This window comes from Schistosoma mansoni, chromosome 4 (assembly GCF_000237925.1).
Source record: "Schistosoma mansoni strain Puerto Rico chromosome 4, complete genome".
NCBI lineage: Eukaryota > Metazoa > Platyhelminthes > Trematoda > Strigeidida > Schistosomatidae > Schistosoma > Schistosoma mansoni.
In genome coordinates this window covers 833,254-852,973 of record NC_031498.1, presented here as the reverse complement: position 1 = coordinate 852,973, position 19,720 = coordinate 833,254, and the positions used below count along the sequence as shown (strand labels likewise).

General features: G+C 33.8%; 1 protein-coding gene across 1 annotated transcript in view; it reads left to right on the top strand.

Moving 5' to 3' along the window:
- Positions 1 to 3,601: 3,601 nt before the first annotated feature.
- Smp_158920 (putative uracil-DNA glycosylase) overlaps positions 3,602 to 19,720 on the top strand; it is a gene marked incomplete at its 5' end in the record, with an annotated part of 24,434 nt that continues 8,315 nt past the window's right edge. The window contains 8 exons of the mRNA XM_018796483.1: positions 3,602 to 3,620; positions 4,186 to 4,427; positions 6,079 to 6,321; positions 7,400 to 7,549; positions 8,482 to 8,649; positions 11,760 to 11,909; positions 13,705 to 14,016; positions 16,043 to 16,075. Of these exons, the coding sequence (XP_018651621.1) occupies positions 3,602 to 3,620; positions 4,186 to 4,427; positions 6,079 to 6,321; positions 7,400 to 7,549; positions 8,482 to 8,649; positions 11,760 to 11,909; positions 13,705 to 14,016; positions 16,043 to 16,075 (1,317 nt within the window). The remainder of the gene's footprint in view (positions 3,621 to 4,185; positions 4,428 to 6,078; positions 6,322 to 7,399; positions 7,550 to 8,481; positions 8,650 to 11,759; positions 11,910 to 13,704; positions 14,017 to 16,042; positions 16,076 to 19,720) is intronic.

Below are 19,720 nucleotides of genomic sequence, written 5' to 3'. Positions count from 1 at the left end.
ATGACATACTTGTATTGAGAAAGACGAGTTATGTTTAACCGTGTGTCATAACGGCAGATGCGTAGGGGGCAGTAGATACTGGTAAAGGTGGTAAAAACCAGTAAAATTAAAGCCTAGAAGGTGGAGATAACGTAGCAATTTTGCAAAGGCGGATCTAGAGAGCTTATTACCTAGCAACAAGTAACATAGTACTTACGGTATTACAACGAATCATCTAGTTAAAACCAAATTGAGATTGTTCGTGTACATGCGATACATTTTTTTCGTAGTATCTCGCCTTACGAAGTATACGTGTTTTTGATTTCTACTACTATTTGACGGGAATGATATGATATAAGACCATTCTTTATGAAAGTAACTACGAAACGTCATTAAGCATCATGAACTTAGTAGAAATTTATTAGTTAGAGTAGGCTGAGGACCACTGCCACATGGCCCAGTCCATAGAGTGCAATTAATCAACGCGCTTAGTCATCCTTAACCTTCAAAGTGGTCGATAGACGAGTCCAACGATCAGTGACCTATCGTTTAATGTAAAAACGATTCAACCTAATGGATGATTTAGTCAGAGCTTAGTGAAGGTTCCCTAGACCTGTAGAGTACCTTTTCTAGGAATCCTCCCGATATTCCTTTATTTAGCTTTTTGTCTATCTATCCACTTACCCGTCAATCAGTCATCCGGTCAACCAGTCTGTCAATATACCAAACAATTTATCTATTTTTCAATCATCTTCCGTTACCATATCAATACATAAATACATGTGAAAAGCCTTGTAGTTGACGCTCTGCATTTTAAATTCATTTCAATACAATGCAGTCTTAGACTTATTTCACTACAAAAAAATTGCCGGATATTCTATCTTCAAACTTTTTAGATTACGATCGCTGGTGTTTCTGAGTACCAGCATCAATTTAAATCCAAAAAGATCTAAATTTGTTATTAATCCAATATTACTACCATTCCAGTCCGCTCAAGTCCCCTTAATCTCACCATACTTTTGCTAACTATTCTAGTATTTGCTTCACCCGACCATAGATTTTCTCCGTTGCTAAATTGAGCGAACAAATTCTTTTATTTGGCTGATTTGATGTATCCACGATGGATGGGAATCACACCCCCCAATTTTGTTTGTGCTTATCAATATCAATAAGTGAATTTTTGTGGTGCTTTGACTTCCACACAATTATTGTCTTGTTATTTTATTGCTCGTTTTTGAAGCAAATTCAACCAAATTATTCCATTTTTTATGGTGGATAGCTGTTCTTTGCTGGGCGGAAAAGCATTTTCCTATCGACAAGCAGTTATGATGTGGTTTTATAGAGTTTATTTACTAGTCTGATTGTTTACAGTATCGTGGTAGTTACTGGTTCTACAGACCTGGAAAAACTATCCAGGTATTGTATATTTGTACTTTTTTTACAGGTTATATCTATGAGTGCCAATTCGTTACCGACTAATTGTTCTTTGATTATTTATCTCATTAAGTGGATAACAGCCATATTAGTGTGTACGAAGAAGCCTGATTCAGAGTTTTAGGGGTTCACAACGCTTCAACTATCTCCACGGTCATTGAGAACCGATAAAATCGCTTTATTATGAGCTTGATAACTGTCTAAACACTAAAGCGTCAGGGCAGGACAATTTATGAGACGCATTGTAGATATTGTGATAATGTTATATCAACATGGGTGATCTTGAAAGGTGAAGAGCTTGTAGGAAGTCGTACCATTACTGATTTAATCAGTTTTAATTTTGGTGTCCGAGTTTCTAATGATGATTTCCAGTTTATCTCAGTATCTTCTCCGAAAAAATAGACAATTCTGTAAGTAGAGTGACATAAGATCAGTGAGTAAGAAAGTGTCTGGCTGAAAAGTACATCAAGTGTTTAAATCAGACAGCTATTTAGTTAGGGTGTTATAGGTTAGCAATTATCGAACAATGGATTGACCGCTTAAACATCAACCTCCTAATCTATGTTAGACAAAGTAAGATGCGATGCTTTTATTGTTAAGTGTGATATACTACGACCCGCACTTAGCATGGCCTGATAGAGTTCTCGTCTCAGAGATGTTTGTCTTTTAAAAGACTTTCATGGCATACAATCTGAAATGTATTAGCGACAGTAGATTGTGAGTTGAAGTGATAAGCTCTGTGATAACGAATGACTCGGAGAAATGCAGAGTGGTTAATGTCCTCAGTAATAGCAAGCTGATTTCTGCCTAAATGTTTAGTGCTAACGATATTATGGTATTTTCGTGAAGCACTCTAAGTGCAAAGTTACTGTGTTAAAGATGAGTTTTTTCTCAGGACACGGTGATTTACAGTTGGTAAATTATGCATATATAAAGTGGAAACTTCACGGCACATCACAAATGAGATGTTCCAAAGTTTACGACCCATTTACAAGTACGAACGGTATGGATAGCAGTTCAATGAAAATGGACATGGCCATTATTATCTTTCCAGGGTTATCCATCATTTATGTTGGTGTTTGGGTGTAAGCTTCACTTTGTAGCGGCAAATAAACCCCCAAAATCAATAGTTTTGTAATTCTTCGCTAATTGATGCTAGCTACAATGGTTTTAGTGGACTCACCTAACTGAAAGAGCTCGGTCATGCATCCTCTGTAGATCACGAGTGGTAATGCCGTTATCAACTTTTCCTGCGATCACTAGCCTGTTTAAATCAGTCACTTCTCGGTGTATTGATAACCTATCAATTACATCTTCGAACCTCCTCGCTTCTGACTTTTGATTTCACTAGGTGGGCACGATTCACTTATAAGAGATGTTACTGGTTGAAGTGTTGTCAAACTCCAAATGCCTGTACATTTTCAACCCAATGTGAACTCAGGTATATTTCAGGTGTGTTTAGGATACCACAGATTATTAAAAATATCATTCGCAAGAGGCCTGAATTCCGGAGCGTAGAGATGAAGCAATTTTAAATGCTCCTGATAAGGCTCGAATTTGAATCCCCCAAATGATTTAGTAGTTTTTCTCTAAACACACTAAATAATATTCTGGCTGACGGAGTGGAAGAAAGACTATATTTCCACACTCTATGTGGAGCCAAATAATATTTGAAAAATAATGAAAGCCAGTTATATCAAATCGGTCAAGTAAATGATTTCGGGGTACAAGCGTTAGACTGTCTATAAGGTCTTTTTTGTCACGATGGGTACGTGACCACACGAGACAAATCTTTATTGAATGATGATGCACATAGAGGGGAACGTTTTGTGTTTCATGTCTAGTTTACGTATCGCGGATGGAGTGCTTTACGCTTTGAAGGATGTCAAGTTATTCCATCGTTTTTCTCATACTGTAAAGTCGAGTTAGATAAATTGAAAGCGTTGAAAACTTTTGTTCATAGCCTTGAATCATCAGGAAAAACGGTTATCAAGGATTCTTCTTGCTCAGAAAGATCCTGTTTAGTCGTCTAACTGAATGGCGATGACGTTTCGTAGGCGTTCTTCCCATCGGAATGAAAACTTGAGTGGACAACTTGTTTGTACTAGCTTGTTAAAAATATATTGAAACCTATGCGTTTGGCCACAGTTTAAACTCTACTCCACCAGTCGTTGAAGTTGTAGCGATAATGTCGAATACAAAAACTGGTAAGTCTCTCTACTAAGTTGACATTCCTAAGATGGTAAAAATTAGGTATTCGATGTCGCGGTTTTTTGTACATTAATTTTTTTGCCATGGTCAGGAAAAGATTGGAAGAGACTCAGAACCCCTGCTAGCTAGCCTTCTAGGATAAGTTTGTTGAGTCCTCTGTAAGTTTCATCCTTTTAAGGTGTTCAATAGATTGTATGCCTAAGTGAACACTATAGAAATTATTATACGGTACCAGGCCGGATTTATTATTTGAACTAAGGGGAAATAATAGTTACCTCGTAACTATGTATAAAACTAAATCATGACACCCCATACATAGTAGTTTGTCTTAGTAAACGCAGGTTACCTCGTCAAGTTAAGGTGATCGGCTGTTTTTCTTCGAAGGGTTCATGTATTTAGTAATATTTTCAGGTTTTAAGAATGTAGACTAAGGTTTTATTTTAATATTCGATATCAGTAAAATACAAAAATCCCCAAGCACTTGCAGATTTATGTAACAGCCTTTTCATCAAACCTTGTATTGTCTGTTTCAATGTGGTGTTGGTTTTTTCTTCTGAGTAGGTAAAGCACGCAAAGTTATGCCGAAACGCCCAGTACCAGAAGGCGAGTCATCAGAATCAAGTGAAGAAACAAAATCCCCAAGATCTTCATCTTTCGACTCCTTAGTGATCAGTCGGCTGGAAGAAAAAGAAGAACTTCAGCATTTAAATGATCGTTTTGCAAATTATATTGAACATCTCCATAAAAACATCTTCAATAAAGAGTTCAGTGGTCATATTGACCTTTTAACGAATTCTTTAAAAGTAAGTCCTGCATACTTAGAAAAATATTAAAAAAATGAGGAAGGACATATTCCGCGAATCATCCAATGTTGAACAATGTGAAACCTTAGCAACTAGATCTCATCATATGAACTTAGGATATTCATTTATTTATTTATTTTCTGTTTACTTGTAAACTAGCGATGTGATCATACTTGCATGTCAAAAAAGGATCGGTTTTCCTCGTTTGCTAATCATGTACTTCACAATCCACAGTTTGAACATTTTTGAAGACTAATGTAAACTTTTTTGGAATGCAATGTAACTCTAATTGTTGAAAATTTTAGTGAGCAAGAATTTATCCACTTTTTTAACTGATAAGGGGTAGTTTTCCATAAACTTTCTTGATTCTAGAGTCACACTAGCCGGCAAATTTCTTGTATAATTTTTGGTAGTTGTGACTATTATTTAATCCACTTATGATACTTTCTGAGTCACTTTTTCATTTACGGTTTTTAAGGCAGTCTATCGGTTTTATAGAATAAAACTTAAAGTGTAATATTTGCTCCTTTTTATCAACAAACGTTATTTCATCCCCCCAAATGGCATACGAATTTAATTTTAATTTACTCATTCACTAGGCACTTGGGTATGGAGGCTAATAATACTACCCATTTGCCTAAACCCAAGTACTTATATGAGGTATATGAGTGCTAATTACTGATTGGTAAAAGTAATAAAAAACGTTACTTCAGGATTTTTTTGGATGCCATGAACGATCGGATAATGTGATTGTGAATTTTGCTGACGCAGGATATATCTTTTCCAAAATATTCCTTTTGTTTATTTTGGTAGCCAAATAAAGATTTCATTAAAGTCTAAAAAAGAAGCATAATTGAAAGCAGTACCATGATATGCTTTATGTCCATACATTAAAATGAACTATATATATATAGTTTGAAAAATAAGGCAATTAATGAATCCAATTTGATTAATTCTTTTATGAACATCAGCACGCCGAAATTTGGAACCTATCTTTTTGTAGATATATTCTAACAACACAAGATCTAATTTTATTTCGCAGCTACATATTTAATCATTAATGTGATTTTCTGTCCTCAATTACTCCAAACATTTAATAGTTAGATGCCAGCAAACCGATCGGTTCATGACCTTTGTGATATGATTTTATCAACAGTGTAAAGGGAACTGACATACAACAAGATAATATTGTCTCTCATTTTAGTTTTTACTTTGATCGCGAATGGGTGATTATTAAAAATGTAATGTATGTTCACTTCTTAGCGTCGAATGTAGTATTGAATGGATTCTTGATTTATATTGCGGATAGGGGAATTCATATGAAATTTTACTCGGTATGCTAGCTGCACGTGCCCTGATGGACCTAAACCAAAAGTATGTTTCATGCTAATATACAATCATACCTTAGTATTACTACAAGTTAGCTTCCTTGAGATATTTTTTATATTCTGGTTAAAATTGGCCTGAAATAAAAGTTGTTGCTGCTACCGGAAGCTAGCTTTCAAATTACTTTACGTCCTCTCTTGTCGACAGTCAAACAGCCTTGGTTTAGGGATAAATTCTGGTCTTTATTCATAGCTTAATTTATCTTTAAATTCAAATGGTCCTTATTGCTTTAATTACCCCTCACACTTCATATAATTGTGTACAGAATGAAATGGATGACTATGTGAAGGCTTTTTCAAATGAAGTTGAATTGTTGCGCCGAAATTTGAACAAAACGTCACTTGAATTAACTAATGCTAAAATTCAGCTGAAAAAAGCCACATCTGATCTAGATGAAACAGTTAAACAACTTGAGCGTTCAAAAGCCAATGAGACTGAAATGGGTAATAAAATTACATCATTAACTGTTCAACTATCTCAGTTACAAAATCAATTGGACGTATGTAACGTAAGTTAAACGGATGATTATATATATATATATATATATATATATATATTGACCTATACTTTTACACATAGCTGTTTTCAAAGTAGATTTAAACTGTAACCTATGTGTAGGATACTAAGGCTTGAAAGCTTAAAGATTTTTCTACCGAAATAATAATTTCATTGTGCTGTCTAATAATGTGTAGTTCTTGCACGAAACGACTACATATGTAAATTAACCGAAAATAATCGACCATTTCATATTTAAGAAACAAATGCCTGATTAGTGGTTTATTCACAATTTGTATTCAATTTAATCTTTAAACAAGGATGTCATAAAGTATAAACGTTATTGAAAAAATATATACACATTAACTTCCGGAAACTAGAACCATCAATATTGTCAGTTTCATCTAAATATGCGCCCATAGCCAAATAACGTTAAAAGGTTCTACTTCCGTAATCCCTGCAACATAAATGTCTTTTGAAGTGTAGGGGGCCTACTACAAACATGAATATATACTCAAATTTACTTTTTACTTCTTACAGAAGTGTCCGCAAAAGTGATAATATAGCCTCGAGCTTGTCTGTGAGAAATAGTATAGTAATTTCATATTTTGTTTCAGTCATGGGTTTAAAAAAAATACCTTATTATTTTTTTTGGTTTCCTGGAGAATCGAATAACATCAAAAAACGTTGCTCAGCCACTCTGGTTGGCTTTTTTGGAATTAATCTTAGGAAATTTCTACTCGCACAATGTGTAAACACCCGCGTTTCTCACCTCCGTAATTCGTCTGACAGCAGTTTTAGAACAAAAATATACTGTATATTTGTGTTGTAGAATTAAACTGAAGTATGGTTACCAGTCTGTTCTCATGACTTTCAGTTAACTCCCTTGATTCTGCTAAGTAAAGTAGGTAATACAACATTTATTTAACTCATCAGCCTTTCCATAAACTAAATACAATTTTATTCATGGAGCTTTAGCCTACTTTTATAAGTTGATTTAGTCTATGCATGGATTGTTTTTCCGAGAAATTTTTTAATTTGTCTTCTTATTGTTATTATACTTTCCATTTATGTGCTTTTGTTGACAATAGAATTACAAAACAGATTATGATTCATTGATGGATCAACATAAAATTTTAAAATCTCAATTGGAAAATGAAACTCTGTTGCATACTGATACCAAAAATAAGCTACTTACAGCTTTAGAACAATTAGAGTTTAAAAATCAGTTATTGGAGAAAGTAAGTTGTTCAGTTTTTTTATCTAATCAACTTACATTTTCATATGTTGATTTCGAGTAACAGTGTTATATACTAACATGAAATAGTCTAAAAAGTCTATCTTACTTTCAACAAAACCAGTTGGCTTATTCAATAATGTCTTTATGATTTTATCTACTTGTGGACAAATTAATCAAATTAATCAATTCAATTCATTTACCAGGTACTTGGGCTAACAATAATACTACTACCAGGTTTCCCAAACGTAAGTAGGGTTTGAATTTGGAATTAGTGACCGGAAGTTAAACTCCCTAAGCACTTAGCCACTGCTCCACTTGCGTGTAAGTGTTTATGCTATTAAAGTTAGGATTTTTCACGGTTTCACGGAAAGGAACCCATAATGGCGTGCACAAGTCTATATGCTATTATGTATATACTTCTGTTGATTATTTTTATAATCTTATTTCTGATAGGCAAATGTCTCAAAATCATACCAGATATCGAGTACTTCTGGTATTTTTAATTGTTGGATATAAAGAAATCTTATTAGATTTGGATGGATTTTATAAATAACCTTAAAACTAACATGTGAGTTTGTTGATTAATCGGAGCCGACCAAATGTTCAAGGATAAAATTCCTAACCTCATTCTTCTCGCTCTTGTAGGACCTTGTTGGAATATGTAGTATCGGTAGCCCTAAAAATGTGATTCAAAGCGACATACATGGGATTGTAGTTAGTCGTTCAGTATGGATAAAAGTCACTAAAAAAAATTAAATTAGCATGTTGTTGATGTCATAAATAATGAATATTACTAAAAAAATAGTTACCTTAAAACCTGTTTACGTACTATAATCTACTTTACTACATTTACTTACAGCTAATTAATAATTGTGTAACAAATGCTGCATAATTTGTTCATATGATTATTGTTACCTTATTTTCAATTTTCAGGAACGTAATATCTGGAATAGCGAATCAATTCAATCTCATTTGACATCTTTAATCAAAAGTGTCGAAGCGAATTCTCATAATAAACTCTGTCATCTATTATCTGAAATACGTTCGCAAATGACAATACAATATGATCAAGCAAAAAATAAAATAAAAGAGGGTTTGAAAGTAAGCGGTAATAATCTTTTGATGTTGTTGTCAACTTCTCTAAGTTAGTTGGTTTGATTACTAAGCTTTCATCGTCATTCTGGACAACTTCTTCAGCACCCAAAAATTTTCATGAACTAGACCCTGAAGATGTTCAGAATGAAAACAAAAATTTTGCAGTTAAACCATTTAACTCAGAGAACTTGAAAACACCACCTAAAGCGTCCTACTTGAACTATAAATCTTCTCCATCATATTAATAATATTTTTGAGTAGTTTTGTGCATATTTTTTCCTGAGCACTTAGTAGAACTCTATGGCATATTCATTCGTTTGATCCACTCCTAACTATTGTGTGTTATCCGTTCGAATCCGTTCTGCGTACTTTGATCACGGTATTTAGATACTGTGTAACTCACATCAAAGTAAAACAATCTGATCTTGGTTATTGAATTTCTATTTTCATTGCCAAATATTCTATTAGCTAATAATTGATATATTTTGTTCTCAGTAAGTGCAAGCTGATGTAATTTTAATGTTACGTCATTATATGGTTCCTAAAAGGGTGAATCGAGCTTCTAATACACTAATTAGTGAATCCCTAGGTCATACGTTTGTAATATTCTAATTTTCATTCTTTGTTAGCAGTTAGTTATTCAAAAGCATTTTAATCTGATAAAAACAATTGACTAATTCTAAGCTCTTTAGTCATATACCTGTTGTACTAGTGTATTTCTTGTTATTTTCGCGTTCATCACTGTTGTTGATCTTTGCGTAGACATTTTGTCTGTCTATATTCAAGTCGTTTTTTAAATTCACCGTAAGCGAGACTGACTTGAATTAATTACTGCAGAAGACGTTGTGGAACCTTCCTTTACTTTTTCTTAAAAATTATCAACAGTTTTTATCATTGTTTTTAGCGTTATGATACTTCCAGTTTGCGTCTGATTTGGAGGAAAATTTTATCTAAGTAATAATTTACATTTATGGGATTAACCTTATCAGGAGAAATAGAATGATGAAATTCAGTCGTGATTGATATCCTTGAAGCGATTGAATTATGATATTTGTACTTTTTGATTTTCATCCACTTTTCGGGATTAATAATCATTTGAATTTAAAACTAGTTCCTAAAAGGTTGATTTTTATGTTAGAAACATGAATATCTTAGATTAGTTCCTCCGTGAGTGATTAAGGACAATCAGGTAAATTCGTAGGCTAAAATGAAATGTTTGTTCATTTTATTTATTCTTAGAATATGTCAATTCGTGGTAAAATTAGTCTTTACGCTAACAAAATACCTACAAAGTCACTTCACCTAATAGTCAGTTCATTCATTTTCTAAGGAAAGGAACCTGTGCATTTTCTGATTTGTTCGCAACCATAATGCTTTAATTTTATCAAATGATGTTGATTGATATTACCAAAATTTATAATGGTAGTTTTGTATCGGGGTGGTAAGCGTTAAAGCCCATATCGCTTCAAACTAAAACTAGTCAATGAGTTCAGGATTTTTGCCAGAGATTTACGATGATTTTCATCGAAATATATAATCTTTTTGATGGACCTTCACTTTCTGAGCTGGATGGTTTATTCATGTAGCTTCCATTGTTCTTATGAACAACACCGGTAAGAACTCCGGGTAAAAGTGTTGTTATCTAAACGATAAGCTAAAAACATACCAAGAAATAAGTTTCTCATGTTTTAAATAAATTTCAATATAATACTTCTCACCATAGCACTGGATAACAAGTTGCTGTGTTATTATTATTTATTATTCAAACACATAAAATTTGGGTACAAGGGAAGCACCAAATACATATGCGCCGCACAAATCTCATTTGATCTGGGGTGAGGGCTGTGATACTGCCCAGGTGCTCAAACTGAAGCAGGTGGTTTTCTTAGGGGGCCACACCCCAAGCCTTTGACCTAAAGGTCTGATCCACAAGACAGTGGAGCATCGTGAGGAGATACAGTTTCATGGTAGCCGGTGACCGACGGTTGATTCATACGCCATTTGTTCCCTGAAGATACTTGAGCCCATGTGCACCATTGGTTTGGAATGAGGGTTTTCCAACTCCCCTAGGTGGACTCGTCGTGTCCATGGTTTGTTTAATTTTGATTCTGAATAGGCTTCATAGTTAGTATCAATTTGGAAATTTTTTTGGAGATTTTGTGGAGATTGGTCTAGTTTGTTTGTTGCATTCCTCTCTGATTGGTCTTAGTTGGAGTACCATTGAAAACCAAGGGGTGTGGGACAGTTATTTCATCCTCGCGCCCCCACATGTCCTGAAACGACCGAGAGTGGGGAGAGTCAGCTTTCCCTCTCAAAATACTCTCAAGTGGCCACGTGCATACAACCACTGACAGGGAAGTCCTACTTTATACTACATTCACTGTGCGCTTTCAAATACCCCGGTACGACAAAAAGCGAATATCCGGCGCTTTGACCAGGTGGGCGAATATGAAGGATCCACCTAGGGGAGTTAGTAAACCCTGATTCCAAACCAATGGTGCACATGGGCTCCAGGATCGTAAGAGAAGAAATGGCGTATGAAGTTATTGTTGGTCACCGGCTATTATGGGACTGCATCTCCTTACGTTGCTCCAGTGGTTTGTGGATTAGACCTTTAGGTGGAATGCTCTGTGTGTGGCCCTCTAAGTAAACCACTTACTTCGATTTAGGCACCTGGACAGTATCCGAGCCCTCACATAAATCGATTAATTTGTGTGGGACATATTTATTTGTTGCCTCGTACTAATGTTTATATATTTAAATAAATAAATTCGTCCTCGGCAGTGTTCACCAACGACCCCTCACTGGGAATTGAGTTATCAATAAAATTGTGCGATAATTCCAAGTGTTATCGAGATAAACTGAAAATTAGTTTGTAGATGACAAGTGTGATTGTTAAGTGATTGTTTACTTTATGACAGAAATAAACAACGTGCTAATCACTTACTCTTAAATATACAAAGAATATAAATGAGTTTTAAACTATAATAAGAATAAATGAAGCATTGGATATATATACTTTTAAACATAAAACTCCGAGTATTACAGTTAGTCATACAAAGTGTACCCCTTAATTGATTTGATATTATCATCTTTCTTCAAATAATTCATTATAGGTTTTTCTTTGCTTCGCATCTGAACCTTCACAAGTCTCTTCCGCTAAACGTGTCCGTCATGATGTCACTGCAGTTTTGCATTTAATCACTCCAGTATCTGTTTGGAATCCTTACAGTAGTTTAATTGCACTTCAAGACTCAACTGGTTCAGTAAGTCTTCATATTCATAAATGGTTAATCAAAAAAATTTATTTATCTTTGACAGGAAATAAAAGGATTATAGTATAACCATCTGTAAATTGTATCTGTTGTATGGATTCTTTTTTTCGATACTTAGACGTTGACCTGCAACAGATTATATGTGTATAAAATCCACTAACATAATTTGATTTCATTTGTGGTTAGCATTTTTTCTGATTTTCTACCTCACTATTGTTGTAAATTTACCGTCTGTCTTATTCGTCTATACTTAATAGAGGAGATTATAATTTATGGACAACCTTTGAACCGATACTAAAGTGTCCTTGCGGAACTTTAACCATATACCACGGTCTAAATAAATTTATAAATTAGTATGAAGAATTGAGACTGGAAGTTAGAGTTATGGGTTATGATCAGGAATTAGAATAAGGTTTTTCATTACGAACTGACATTTGTTATAATGCCCAGATGTTATTTAACCATATAGATGAATAAGCTCCGCGCGAAAATCAATGAGTCGCGATCTCAGATCTGAGTAGTTTGTCCATAAATTTTTGTCTTACCGTCTACTTAGTGTTTCGAGTACTAAAGTCAAAGTAATTCCAATCACTATCATGGCAGAGTTTCACATAAATATTCAGTTTTAATTGATGTAGTGAGAGAATTAGAAATGGGCAAACGAGGTCACACGATGACAACAAAAAATAACCTAAAGGAAAATGCATATCATTGGTTAAGGAATGGATTGATTCCCTTAGAGGTAAAAATGCATGTATATAAAAGAGCATTTGTTTATGTTATTCGGTAGCCTAACAGACTCTTATTCAGTCTTGTGTTCTCACTTAAGTAGTCAGGTTTTCAATAGTTGTTGTTGATTGGCTTGTAATGGCATTAATTTTCATACTGGTGTTTTTTCAGAAACTGTATTCTTATTTATGTGAACATTCGTTTAAATTTAAATGAATAGTTCAACAGAAATTAAGCACCGAGTCTCTTCAAAATGAAAAATGATCAAAGAACATATAAATTTCAAAGACAAATCTACGCCAAAAACTCTTATCATATTCAGATGTTGGTTAATTTTTTTTTACATAGTAAAAAATGTGTCGTACGGTGTGTAAAAATGTTTGTTATGACGGGTGGTTTCCGAAATCCGATATTGATACACAAAGTGCTATGCGCTAACCCCCCAACTGACTACTTGAGCAAGAACACAAGAATGAACGAGAAAGTATATTGGGCTACAAAAATACTCATTTATATGTATACATCTCTCAATTTCATAGACAATGATATGTGTTTGCCCTTCAGGTCACTTCTGATTTTTATTGAGTGACCTTCTAATTTGGCTACTTCATATTGGTTTACCACATCAATGTTCACGATGTGAAAAGTTCATGAGCATGTGTGTATGTACGTTTATTCGTATACCATTGTTAATTAAAAAATTCTGTGAATAAACGAAGCCAACATAAACACATATATATTAATCATTTTTATTTATAATGAATAATAAAGTACATATTAGTGTTACAACTTGCAGCCTTGTGCCCCTGTCAATATATCAAGTAATGATGCCACCAGTTAGAGAACAGTGATTTATCGGCCGGACCCATGACGCGTAAAACTAGTACGATCGTGGGTGCGCACTTCTGTGTCCCACAATAGGACGAAACCACCGTCCAGTGCTTCCGGGTTTTCCATGGTGCTCTAGCTTCGATTGACTCATGATCTCAACTATATAATATTAGAATTTTGTTGTGTAATGTTTATTCTCCCTTTAAATCTTATAACTGTTCAATAGGTTCGAGCCACTTGTGAAATGGAATCATGCTATAGAAAACCTGAAAAAATATCGACATCAGATGTTGTTGCCGTTGATGATGAGGAAGACAGCTCAAGTGATAAAGCTTCCTCAGTCGGTTCAGATAATGATTTCACCTCAAACAATGATCCACAACAAAAAACTGTAGAAGACAATTTAAAAAAATCAGTTGTGAAGGTGACGCGCTTGTCAGAAGAGACAACTAGAACATTTAAAAGTCATGGTGAATATTTTGATTTACCGAAACATGTTAGTTCGGTACGCTTTCGTAGTGATATTTGGCCAGATGAAGTAAGTATTAAATTTTCATACTTGGATAGTTTTGTCTTCAATATTCGTAATACTCATCTCAATGAGGCAGAACAAAACGGACTCAATCAAAACTTGATTTGAAAAATACACTAGCAAACCAAATCAAATTGTGATTAAAAATGAATAAGAACTGAAATAAATCTGGAAATAGGATTGTGATGAAATAAGATTTAGACCAACTGGTGATTTTACTGCGATGAAATAACCTGGAACTGTTTTGTACCAGTTTAATCTAAATACAATTAAACTTATATGAACTGATGTGTGTCCTGATTAAAACTACATCTCAAATAATTATACCACAATAAAATTATCCAATGATAACTATCCTACTAATTCAAAGAAATGAATGGATTGTTACTATGTCGATAAAATTGTCTGTCAGATGAAAGGGCTTGATAGGGATTGATTGTTATCAAAATTAACCGTAAGAGTGTTACTACACAGGCACACCCAGCTGACGAGTCTCAAGTAAGACAAAACGCGCGTCCTGGATTTCACTGCTAGCCACCATCCATCTCTGCTTATAATACTTGTAACTTAAGCCAATATCGAGGCAATCCACACAGGATGTACATATGCCAATAAGTGACTAATCAATTGCAGTTCTAAACATCAATAGGAAGACTCAACCAATACAACGATGAATTATCTACAAGATAACCAATCGAATTGAGCTGATAAATAATTGGTCTTGTTCAATGTATGAACTTATTCACATTTAATTAGTTCTTTTTGCTCAGAAGTTCGTTTTCCCATTGAACGTATTTTTAATGTTCTATATGCTATGCCAATCGATACCTAGTTTGATCATGATGGATGAAACAGGTCAATGTACGCGTCCTTTAACCACTTCACTTATTTTAAGAGCCTTACAAGATCTTGTTTCTTACTGACTGATAAACTGAAAAAACCTGTTCTTTTTCCAACTTATGTATAATACTAAGGTTATGTTCATTTGTATATCACAAATGATGAGTACACTATGGAGAGTAGTTATTTACACTGATAACCTACGAGTTTACAACACAACCATCGTAAGTCGAAGATGAGGATAAGTTGGGATTATTTAATCATAGGTCGTCAAAAGAGCGCTAACGAGTACCAAGAATAGGAGAGCCTTGCTTAAGACTTCCATTTTACTTACCCAAAATATGTAACATAGAATTTTTTCACTACAGGTTGGAAATTTTATTCTACATATAGTTTTAAATGCCCATCACTGAGAAGCTATTCATAAACTACATTGGGAACACTTACATATATACAGTTACTCACAAGTGTATATCTGTAAACCTATTAAAATTTTGAGACAAACATATATAACATTTTTTAAATTGTTTCAGTACAGTTGAATAGTATCCAACAGCGGATTCCAGGATGTGCATCTCGTCCTTTTTAAGGTCTTGTCAACTCAATCTGCCTGAATTCCAGTGTTGATGTTCACACTGAGACTCAAACCTAATCCTTTTCGTTCTAAAACTAAACTCATTATCTCAGTCAGTCACAGCGTAAAACCTGTACGTATGTACATCGGTTCAAATTGTCATACCTCATTAGCACAGCGAAATGAGATTGTCAGATCAAATCTCCGAGTACTAGATGTAGCAGCAGTAATAGTGGTAATAGAAAGGATTCGGCATCGAAGATACGATTCAAGAAAAAAGATTGGTTATTGAAATAAAAAAATACGACGGAATCTAAAAGAAGACAATTAGTATAGTCACCTCCATTAATATAAACGATTTGGAGGGATATCATTCTACGTCTCTAACCATTGGTTACGACAATCACAAGAGCTCTAACTAGGTAGTCTGTGCCTATTGATACGGCTAAGTCTAATTTTCAGTAATTTCATGGACTAATATCATGTTTACAAACTCTTTATTAACTGAGTTAATGTATCCAGACAGTCAGTGGATTACACTTTTTAAAACATTTGTCAATTCTACGAATAGACATTATATGTTTCAATCACCCAATTTTAATTCTATTTTCTTCCAGTCCCATTTGTCCAAAGAAGGATCACGTAAATATGTAAGTAATTTGTTTGTTATTCGAATCATAATACTGACGCCATTTCATAACATTCTTTTGTCATGTATCTCATAGTAGTGCACTAGTGGTATAGACTTGTCTGGATTCATAAATATTTATTTTTATTTTAATGGATTTTATCTTGTTACAATTCTGCTTACTACAAATCTTTGAGACAAATTTTTCAGGTTACCCCCTCCCCCTCTCTCTAGATGTACCATCAACAAAACTTAATATTCACTTCAACTCACTGAACGTTTGGCTTTTTTTATTGCCAAAGTACAAATTCCACATGGGCACAAAAATCAGGTTTGCTAAAGTGGATACTGTTGTCTGTGACTATATTTGTAAGTTTTGTGACCAAATTATATGGTATGGTGGATGGAATCCAGTGAATAATTAGAAATACATTTTTTACATTTACTTAATGCCCCGTACCAATTACATGAATCAGTATAAATCTCTTAATTGATCTCAACTACCCTTTACTTAACCAAAGGGATTATGATCTTTGGAGAATTCGGTCATAATGCACTCACCTATTTGTCCCCCTCAGTAGCTGGCTTCACAGGAGCAATTGAATTGATAAATGCACATAAATACAACAGATCTATCTTTATTTCCTGTCCCACCGTCCGATTAATCATAGAAAATGGTATATAATCTAACTGCTGTTGATGATTTTTCTTTCACGGAACTTTTCTTATCCTCTGTATTATTAACTCGCTGACATTGTATATCACTTTTTTTAAAAATATACGTACATGTTATCTGTTTGTTTTTTTCAAATTTCCTTTACAGACGTGTATATTATTATAACTGACGAGGAAACAATTCATGGAGATCATCGATTATGTTTTATTCAGTTATAAAACATTATTTTACATCGAATCAACCAACCAAAACACACATACACACACAGAGAGAGACGTATATACATGTTGATCAGTTTGGATGAAACAAAGTTCTATAAACTGCATTATATCATATTACATCATATCAATTATATATCCATAAAGGGGGGTTTCCATTGAAAACTAAATTATTTAGCTACTATATAAAATGTTGTTTAATTTATTTTTCCAAATGAACTTATTTACTTTGTTTTTCCTTCTTATTTTCACATTCACATTGATTCATACTTACAAAGTGAATCTCACAATACGTAAGTTTATTTTTGTCGCTTACATAATTTGACTATTTTTGTGTTAAATTTCTAGTCTTTCTTCAGTAATATAACGCCATGGTTAATTGTCTCCGGTGTTGTTGTTTTGTTTTTTCTGCCTCGAAAAATTTAATCACATGGAAAACAGTCTAATAGTTGTTATGTTATTTGTATTCTGTGCTATGGTCCATGCTCGCCAGTTGTTCAATTAAAAAAAAACCCAACCCATTGTGATACATTGTCATGATATACTTCTACATTGTGAATTCATGCTCTCTTTATCTATTACTAAGACTGTTTCTATCCATACTACTAAATTCGTTGACCTAAATCCACACACACACATACATCGAGACAATATTATTTTGTATTAAGCACTATTATTTCATTTCATATGCGCAATTACCACACTTTATTCTATTCTATCTCTATCCAATGTGTTGTTATTAGCTATTTTTGCTTAATTGACTTATTTATGCACGTTTTAACTTTCATGCACTTTAATTTGACATAGGTTTAAAACAAGAGAAATTCTGTTGAATAATTACGATAAATTATTTGTTCGTTTTTTTCTTCCTTGCAGTACTTCTCATTAAGTATTTTCTTTAGTCTTTTGAATATTGTGAAAACTGTGTTAAGCATAGTAGCAATGAAGTCTGTATACATAGGTGTACACATATTCTTTGTACTGATTTCTCTGTTTAGTTGAATTTATCCTTATTTTATATGGTAGATGATGCTTGATACTGTTCCATGTTCAAAGTGTTAATGTTGGAATAATCAGTGATATACATATGAAACGGTGATTGTTATTGGTGGATAAATCATAAACATACTTTGAATTGTTTGCATGCTATCAGTTATATCAATGTTTTATATGATGATGAATTCATTGAGAATTTGGGTTTTATGTTTCGAACAATTGTACATCTTGATAATTTCCACAGCATTATTGCTTCCTTTTTATTTTTGAAAAAAAGTAATACTTAGTGTGAAAAGAAATATATGCTTTCTGTTTATTTGTCGTTTTATATTTTCAGTATAGATGGATTTATATGAATGCGTTTGAGTCTCTCTCTGTGTGTGTGTCTGCATTTATCCAGGGAATCATTGTGGAACTAATAGTTTAAGTTGCTGTCAACAATCTTTTATACGTTACTTGATTATAAGGTTCAGTCAGAGTAAAAATGGAGAAATGCATAGCAAATGATGTCTACGTATACGTTGACGGCTTTCAGACTAGATCCAATAAAATATAAGTTCCGTTGCCAAGTGAACTCAAAGAAGTGTGTATGTTAGATATTTTGATGATAGTTGAGGGTTTCGATAGACAGGTTCGATTTCTAGACACTAAAGAAACTCATGAAAAAGACCAATTAATCTCTAAATATTGTTCAATATTTTTTTGAAACATTAACAGATATGGATCATAATAAAAAAATCCCTGAATATCATTTGGTAATTCTTTATCAGGTTCTACAATAAAGATGTACTTTTTAACCAAACAAAATTTATTTTGGTTATTAAGAGATGATAATTCAAATGAGACATGATACATGTCCTGGAGTTCTAGTGGGAAGCAGTGACAAGCGGAGTTCAACCACGTCTGTTGTGAGATAACAACTCACGGAAGACAATTGGTGAACGGTTGCTCAAACATCGTGGATTGGTTGAAGTCAGACATTAGCACCGTTGGATGCCGGCTCAGTGGTCTATCGGTTGAGTGCTCTGGCGCGAGACTGGTAGGTCCTGGGTTCGAATCTCGCGAGTGTGGGATCGTGGATGTGCACTGCTGAGGAGTCCCATAGTAGGACGAGTTGGCCGTCCAGTGCTTCCAGGTTTTCCTTGGAGGTCTAGCTTCAATTGACTCATTATTTCAACTATGAAAAATATTAACCTGTTAGATAGGTATGGATGGATTAATATCAATCATTCTTACCCTTTAATCTCTATCTATTTATTTTGTCATAAAATGTAGTGGAAACAATCAAAAGCTTTTAACTACAAATTATTGATAAATTAGTGGATTTCCCCATTCACACTTGTATGGATTTAGTTGTCAGAATATGGTTACTAATTTTACCTCCTAACTTCTAGTATTTGCTTGTTGAGAAAAGGCAAATTCTTCGTTGTCACATGGTTATCAGCGTTTTAAGTAAAGCACCATAAAATCCAAAAGGCAGTGAGCCTATATTCATGAAAGTCTCCAATGAGAAAAGAAAAAAAATGTGTTTGATTTATTTTGTAGGATATTTCTACACTCAGTTAAACTATCCTTCGTTTTTGTCTATTCACTCTCAGACACCGACTACTTTAGTCGATTTTTAAAACTAAAATCAGGCAATACATCTAATCTCAAAATTTTACGTCAAAAATATTGATTGAATTTAGTGACTATTAATTGGTCTGGTTGAGAAATCATTTTTCAGAAGGGGTTTTGTGGAGTTTTAGTATTTTCATAGTTGCAAGCATGAGTCAATT